General features: G+C 42.8%; 1 protein-coding gene across 1 annotated transcript in view; it reads left to right on the top strand.

The window, feature by feature from the left end:
• The window catches only part of CATSPERE (catsper channel auxiliary subunit epsilon), a gene marked incomplete at its 5' end in the record, with an annotated part of 85,626 nt that overhangs the window by 19,506 nt on the left and 57,404 nt on the right, over positions 1 to 8,716 (top strand). The window contains 3 exons of the mRNA XM_014519584.2: positions 1,962 to 2,050; positions 4,548 to 4,578; positions 7,542 to 7,619. Of these exons, the coding sequence (XP_014375070.2) occupies positions 1,962 to 2,050; positions 4,548 to 4,578; positions 7,542 to 7,619 (198 nt within the window). The remainder of the gene's footprint in view (positions 1 to 1,961; positions 2,051 to 4,547; positions 4,579 to 7,541; positions 7,620 to 8,716) is intronic.

The raw sequence follows: 8,716 nt of genomic DNA, 5'->3' as shown, positions 1-8,716 counted from the left end.
GGTCCCTGGAGAGCCAGGGGGGCTGCTGTGCCCTCTTGCTGCCTTTCCTCCGAGATGGAATAGACATAGTTTGTGCATTGAGGATCGTTCCCTTGGGGAGCAACCACTCTTCTTGAACTCCCCTCTCCCCGTGGTATCCAGAGTAGCTGCTTGCTTTACGTTCTTAAAGGTATCCAGAATAGATGCTTGCACTACATCTGGGGGAGGATCTATTCCAGGCTCTCAAGACTCAAATGTTAAACAAGTTTTCCTTACGTCCAGTCTAAAACAGTCTTCCAGCAGTTTGCGACTGTTAGACCTTGTCTTCCCTTGGGTGCCCTTGTGAACAGACATTCTCCCCATTCCTGATGCACCCTCCTTATATACTTATAGGCTGCCACCAAGTCACCCCTGAGCCTTTGCTTCTCCAGGCTGAATAGTCTCATGCCTCTCCGCCTCTCCTCATAAGGCCTGTTCTCTTGACCTCTAATCATGTGCGTGGCTGTCCTTTGGACTCTCTCAAGCATCTCCACATCCTTTCTAAAGTGTGGAGCCCAGAATTGGATGCAGTACTCCAGCTGCAGCCTCACCAAGGCTGAATAAAGCAGGAGGATGGCTTCTTGGATCTTGCTTGAGATGCATCCGTAGATGCAAGCCAGAGTTTTATTTCCTTTGCAAGCTGCGGCATCACATTGGTGGCTCATGTTCATCTTGTGGTCAGTCATGACCCCCAAGTCTCTTTTGGTCATGGTGCTAGTGAGTGTAGTGCTGCCAAGCCTATATGTATGATTTGGCTTTTTTTTCCCCCAAGGTGGAGCACATTGCATTTCTCCGTGTTGAATGTCATCAGGTTTTGATCCACCCATCTTGCGAGCCTGTCCAAGTCAGCCTGGATCCCCAGCCTGTTCTCTAGAGTGGGCACACTTCCCTATAATTTGGTGTCATCTGCAAACTTAGCCAGTCCACTTATGACACCCGAATCCAGATCATTTATAAATATATTACAGAGTACTGGTCCGAGTACTGAGCCCTGGGGGACTCCACTGGTCACCATGATGACTCAGTTCCATCGACTATCACTCTGTGGGTCTGACCACAGAGCCAATTCCCCTGCCATCAGACCATAAGATTGTTGAGGCTGCAGTTCCCCAGTTTTACCATGAGGACATGTATAAGGTATGTATGAGACGTGGCCCATGGAGCCCTATCATCCACCCCTGCATATGACATTTGGAGATGGTCTGGCATACTCTGCATACACTGTGCAGAGCCAGGGCTGAATCCAGTTCAGGGACACACTGTATGTGTTGTGTGAGGCAGGTGCAGGTGCATGTGTTATTTGAAGCATGCTGCACACTGTATACCACACATGGGGCCAGTCCAGGGTGCTCAATGCATGTGACAAATGTAATGTTATACTACATTAAATAGTATGCAAACATTAAGGCACTCATAATACTTTAAGTTAAATCCTGGCTGCAGGGCCAGATTAACCCTTTAGTGGGCCCTACAGAAATAATATTATGGGTCCCAGGCAGGTCAAAATCCCGGCTCTCCACCCCGGTGCTGCCGCCCTCAGGAAGCAGGGCTTGGAGCTCGGAGCTGCTGCTATAGGAAGCAACTGCTGCCACAGCAAGGCCAGCAGAGGGAAGGAGAAAGGAAGGGAAGGGAGGCAGATGGGGTCATTCGCATTGCCGCCGTGGAGGAAAGGACTAGGGTCCCCCACAGCTCAGGGCCCTAGGTATGTGCTTGGTTTGCCTATGCGTTAATCCAGCCCTGCCTGAGTAAATTAATGATAATGAGCAAACTTCTAATGACTTCACAAGGGTATAAAACTCGAATTGTGAGTAATTCCAATGAACTCATTTGTACTTTTTGTGAATTTATTTATATATGTGCAAGTATTCATATGATAATAGACAAATAATGGTACAATGCAGACAGTACATAAGACTAAAGTATACTTTTCCCCCTTTTTTAAGGAACTGGAGTACTCTGACCGTTTTATCCCTTTTGCCAAAGATCTGAATTGCTTTTTGTGGTATGTGGTAACAAATTCTACATGGAACAGGTAGATAATTTCTTTGTTCTCATGCATATTTAATCTATATGAATGTTGCCAAACGTATCTCTTGCCAATACCAACCTTGGGACAGATTTTCCACCTGATTTAATTGCCCCCAAAGTTGCCAAACGCATGGTTTGCCCTTTCTGTAGGAGCAGTTCAGACTACTGTTGCATTACCCCTCACCAAAGAAGTTGCAGCCATCTGAAAAAACACGTCACAATAACTGCTTATTGCATGCATCTTCACAGAAGCCATAATTGTGTTGTTGGGTGCTTTCTTAATTTCATTGTCTATTCCTATGCCCAAGTCAACATATATAATTATATATGACTGGTAATAGCACAGCTTTGCTGCTGTACATTGAATGCATACTTGTGTCACTTACTAGGGAACATATTTTTAGCCTAGTTCTGTAATGTGATATTCAGTTATCTTACTTCTCTCATCATAAACTGGTCAGAGATGGACGCTGGCAAGATCAGTATAGACTGCATATTTGAGGATATATAATGTAACAGTATTCAGCTAACGTTTCTAATGAAGCTGTTATTCTTAATGCCCCAGTTTATAATTTGGGGGATCTGCCTGGGCATAGCTTGCAAATATTTTTTAATAGCTGGGTCAGACTGGAACCCCCATTTTAAATGTAGGGCTTGCTTGCCTTCTTTGTTGTTATTTGTCTCCATATTATGCTATGCCTAGCTCCCTATGATCAGAGGCCTGATGAAGAATGTCTTGCATTCAAAACCTTGTCTAATGTTATGCCAACTACACAGGTGGTCCAATAAAATATAACACTCTAAGAAATCCTTGCCTGTCACATTATTGCTGGACCATCATGGCTACAACATCACCCTTACATTAGTATCAAGCTAGAAGTCAGAGGAGGTAACAGGGTAAGATTCTGCATATCTCAGAGAACTAGCTAAGAGCCTTGAAACTATGATCACTCATTCAGGTATAGCATATTATGAACGAAAAGATAGCTCTTGTCCAGGAAAAATCAGTTTTCCAATGCAGAACTTCACAAAGGAAATGACTAAGTCACAGATCATGGGATGGGGGATTTTGATCATCTGACAAAGGGGATTGGAGGTTTTAAGAGTCTCTCTTACTGGCCATTTCATAGAGCAGGAGGACACTGACTGATGTGGAGATGATGTGTGCAGAATCGGGGCAATTCTATACCTTGGACTTTCAGGGGGTGTCCCTTAGGACAGCAAGGAAACTAGGGCAGGGGTAAGCTTACAAGTGTTTTATTGTTTTGTTTTGACTAGATTTGTCTTATTCCTTATGCTAGTTCATTTTTAAATGCTCACGAGGTTTATATATGTCTGTTTGATTCCACACTTGTGTGTTCCTGAGAGGATGGTCTGTGTTACCCTTCTTTTGGCCATGTGCTTAGGCCTTCCCAGATTCTTTTAAAGAAGGAAAAACAATTTCAGTGAAGGAAAAATTGATCGTGTGCATCATGTATGTTGTTTTATTTAACCCTGTCTCATTTACAAGGACTGTACACAGGGTTCTGTTTCCTTGAATACAGAAGAAATACACAAAAATAACTTGCTGGTTCACAGTTTCCAGGCTTGCCTTTCTTGAAGCCTATGCCCTAAGAAGTTCTCTCTACATAACTACTTCCCTCTTTCTTCCTTTCCCCTCAAATAGATATCCTTACAATCAGCCAATTCCTTATCTGCTGCCTGTCCAGTTTAATTCTGAAGTTAAAGGGAATTTTCCAGCAAAGTATGACAAAACATTGTCTTTTTTGCAAGCATTTGAGTTATAATTATTTTAATATAAAATTCCCTTACTATAAACTTTGGCCTGTGTCAGGTTTTGGCTTCTAAAAAAGGAGGGTAAAATCTGGGCACCTTCCACCCTTTAAAGATAATTTTACTGCGGACTTCAAATGGATCAAGAATTTCACTCTGAAGGTATAGTAGAACTATATTCTCTGCACAGTTGAAACTAAAAGTCCTCATCTTTATCAGAAAGATAAAAATCTTATTTTAAGCATTAGGCATTAGTAATTTGAGATAATGTTTAAATAGATTTCTGCTTCTCTTAGAATTATATACTTCAACATGCTTGAATAGTAGTTTTCTTCTTGTGATCCTGTTTTCTTTTGAAATAATCTTTTAATAGAAGTCATAATAATTAAGCAAAATGGTTTCACAGCAGGTTTAAAGAAGGTGAACTCAAAAGAAGACATTTATGCATTCAGCTTCCAGAAGCTGTCATTTTTTTAGTGTTCTTTTTATAAATAAGAAAAATTAGCAAGTTAGAAAGTCTTCCTTTATATAAATGATGAAGTATCTAAGCAGTAGACCAGCCAAGCACAAATATATAAAACATAGTAGAAGTGTTTCCCAGACAACATGCAAGCAGGGTATTAAAAGGTGGGTGTCAAAACAGTTTTGCTTTACAAAATAGTACATATTTATCACTAATTAGAAACAGCATGTAATTTCTTTTCCTTTCTCTCTCTCTCTCTCTCTAGTTCAGTTCCACCCTCAAACAATGATACCCAGGTAAATTTTATTTTTTAATTCTGATTTTTTTTCTAATGCCTTAATCCCAGTCTCCCCAGTTTTGTTTTGTTTTTCCCCCCCACACGTCTACTGATTTGATTTAAATTGAGGCCTTTTTTTCCCTCTCTCTGCTTTCTAGAGTTTTTTCTAGTTTGGGATACTGATTATTTAATGAGTCAAATTAAAAATTTCAATATATAGTAAAGTACTATGACTGATCCTTCAGTCTATAAAATTCACTATTATTTCACAACCTTTACCAACTGTAACAATTTATATATTTAATTATTTCTTAAGAAAAATCCCCTTTGTCATCTATGAGAGCGATTGTTGTTTGTCACGCTTCACACTATGCATAGTGGGTAGAGCTGAGTGTGAGGACTAGTCTGTTTTAGGAATGAATGGTGGGTTAGGAATGACTGAGGGCACCCCCAGCTTCAAAATGAGGTGCAGGAACTGAAGCCCAGAGTCCAAAACTGAAGTGGAAGACTAGCTAGAGCTTCCAGATCAGTTAAAAACTAAGGTCAAACCAAAACCCAAATACCAAGCCAGAAGGTTAACCAGGAATCAGGTCAAGGAGCAAGCCAAGGTCAAGCCAAAGTCCAAATACCAAGCCAGAAGGTTAACTGAGCAAGCCAAGGTCAAGCCGAAGTCCAAACACTGACCAGGGGGTTAACCAAGCAGGGTGTCGGAGGAGTTACCATGACAGAGCCACATAAGGACTGGACACAGTAAGTTGTGCAGCAAGGCTTAGATGCTGGAAGGGTTCCTTAAGAGCAGACATAAAACCAATTAAAGGGAAGCTAGTGCTCATTAGTTCATTAAGCTCAAGGTAGAAGCAAGCCTCACTTAGTGCTCCTAAACGCTAGGTCTCAGCTGGCCCTGGTTAGTTCATTGGATTCAGCTGACCCAGTTAATCAGGCTGCACGGCATGAGCCTCACCCAGCCTTGTCCTGACAGTGTTCAAGTAGGGAAATACAAAAGAGAAAAGAACATACACCATTTATTACAAACCAAATTCAGAACACTGTTGAGTTTCTGATGTGGAATCCAAGCCGCCAAATATGTGCAACTTAATAAGACTCCACAGGGTAAATCTGCTTTATTTTTAGCATGAATTATGTTCTACGTGGCCACCTCTGAGAAACCACCAAAACCTGCCCCTCTATCCAAGAGTAAATTTTACAACTCTAAACAACTGAAGAACAGGCAAAGAAAGAGAAAGTATGGATGACATTTGTTCAGTTGCATGCAGGGAATGATTTCTTTGCTGCCTGACTGCAATAGATTACATAATTGATCAGAAATGGTTCTGTTGCTGGAAGGCAAGCCCAAAAACCGTCAGGCTGAAGAACCCAGTTTCCATGGCAGTTATAGAACCAAATTGCAGAGGTATATGTTTATCAACAGCTACCTTCTCCTTGTCAAGATACAAAATTTCTTTCTTAAGAAATATGCCCATTGATGTTTCCCCTATGCTAGAACAGAAATAAAGGGGTCAGTAGCTCCACTGGAAGAAATGAGACTGAAGTGCTGCTCAGGGCAGGATGAAAGAACTAGCAAGAATAAGTTCTTATGCAAGCTTCTGTAACCCAGGTGGTACTCCAAAAGGTACCCCCTCTCCAATTGAAGGGATCAAAGCAGGTGCACAAGTACTGTGGGAGGTATAGGGACTCTCCTCCCCCTATAGAGCAGAGCCAGACCACCACTGGGGACTTAACCATATACCTTTTAATGAGGGAACAATACTGGGAACATAACAGGCATAATCAGAGGGTATAGTGGACACTGCAGTGCCCCAAGGGGGCAGGATTCAACAAAGTTGGACACTTACAATCATTGGCAAAAGACAAGGTTAACAAAATATAAAACACAAACAGCAGAGCAAACAATACTGGTTGGGGAAATATAAAAAGGAACAAAATACAAGATGTCAAAGGACAAAGAAATATAGGGCCTAGGTACCTGGACAGGGATAAGACACAATGGGCCCCTTCCCACTGCAAGAGGAATTTCTCCTTATTAGCTCACTCACCCCAAGTCACCAAAGCTGGGACTTAAACTTGGATCTTTCCCATGGTAGACAGAAACACTGCCACACATCCACCAGTGCTGATACTGCTCCAAATTGCTAGGGGTCTTGAACTTCCTGGAGCCCCGGCCTCACATCAAGCTGCCTGGTCTCTGATTGGAGGAGCTGGAAGCCGAGCTGGGAACCCCTCAGGTCGCTGCTCAGATCCTTGCTGAAGCGGGAAGCCTCTCCTGCTAGATACAGCCTCTCATAGGGGATCCTGGAGCCCAGCAAGAAGCCTCTCCTGCCAGCCACATGCCGTGCTGCTGAGGGTCCAACTGCTGCCTGCAGGTCCTGCTCCTTCAGGCTCTTCTGGGGCAACTGCTTCCACCCCACCGGCTCAGCTCTTTGAAGCTCCTTCCTCATGATCCCTCACTGGTCTCTTCCCTGAGTCAGCCGTGCTGCCCCTTTTATCCCCCTCCAGGTGACTCAAGTGGCCAATCAGGGGACATGAGGGGTGAGTCTCTGGGGCCTGATTGGTGAGGAAAGGGAATCCCAAGTCCTCCAATCATCTTTTACCCCTTCAAAACACCTGGGCCAAATCATTACCAGATTGGTGAGGAAAGGGAATCCCAAGTCCTCCAATCATCTTTTGCCCTTTCAAAACCCCTGGGCTAGGTCACTGCCAGCTAGCCCATCACACTTCTTTCTCCTATTAGTGCTCATCTTACAGAGAGTGGATGTGGCTTTCCTCAATCCCTCTTACCTGGTGAAGACAATGGGAGTTCTGCTTCAGTAAGAAGCACAGGACCAGAACCCAATTTTCATGTTGTCTAAGTTGATTCTCATTTATATGATATAATTACTACAGGCCTTTATGGATGTCCCTTCCAAAGAAATTGGATCACAATATGATATGTTTGACAATAAGTTATTCTTTTTTACTTGCTAGGTATTAACTTTATGGATATATGATCCAGAAAATGCAATTCCATCTGAATTGGATCACAGTGCAACTTCTCCTTCAGCAGTATGTTAAAATTTCATTTTAAGTGCATGTCTAACCTTAAAAGTTGCTTGTTTAAAAATGGCACTGATTATTCACACATTGCATAATGCACCCATAGTCATTTCAGCGTAGTAAAGTGACGGCTACCTTTATGTTCTAGTTAGAACTGCAGAGGTAACATAGGTGTAGAAGAGTGAGGTAGATTCCCATCCATTCTACCATAATAAACAGAATTTTTAATTATGTTCCAGGAGGTAGGGCCAAATTCTTTCCTTAGTTACCTCTGTTAGTGACCAAATTTAAATTTAAAACTTACAGTGGGTGGTAATATGCAGAAAGAAAAGGCCCAAACTTGATTTTGAGATTCTAGAGCGAATTTCCATGGCATTCAGTTAAATTTTACTTAATGCAAATATAATGTGTAAGAAGTCATGGGACCTAAAGACGATATGGTGAGTTGAAGAGTAGAATTGACCTCTGAAATTTAAGGAGCTGTACTGTGTCTCCAATAACTGAACATGATCTGTGCAGATCTATCCCTGCATCTAACAAGGATCCATGCAGATGAAAGGTCCCTACCTCATGGACCAACTTACAGGATCAATGCAATAAACTTTAGCAGGATACGTATTTCTAGTGCATTTGGTAGTTTGATGGTATTTACCTTGTGTCATCGTTAATGGTACTGGGGTAATTGCTTTATTAGATGTTGCCATACTGCACTGCCTTCCTTTGGCATCCTTTATATTCTAATATTATAAAAGCCTTAATCTGTCTGTCTGTCCGTTTGTCTGTCCGTCCGTAACGCTTTATTTGCACTCTGATTGGCTGAAAACAGCCTATCAGAGTGCAAAAAAGTGTTCAAACAGGTGGCAACATGCCACCAGGATGGGGACATGAGGGACAGAGCAGGGGAACAGAGCACCATACTCCCTGGAGACAATGACAATGGTGCGGATGGAACAGGGAGGGCGAGGCCAGCAGCGCTGGCCTCACCCCCCCTGCCCTGCTCCCTGCAGGTGGCAATGATGGAGCAGAGGGGGGGGCAAGGCCACTGGAGCTGGCCTTGCCCCCCCCCCCCTTGCTCCTTGGAAGTGGTGGCAGCAACAGTGTAGGGA

The sequence above is a fragment of the Alligator sinensis genome, unplaced genomic scaffold, assembly GCF_000455745.1.
Source record: "Alligator sinensis unplaced genomic scaffold, ASM45574v1 scaffold534_1, whole genome shotgun sequence".
Taxonomy (NCBI): Eukaryota; Metazoa; Chordata; order Crocodylia; family Alligatoridae; genus Alligator; species Alligator sinensis.
This window is presented reverse-complemented; position numbering and strand designations above follow the sequence as displayed.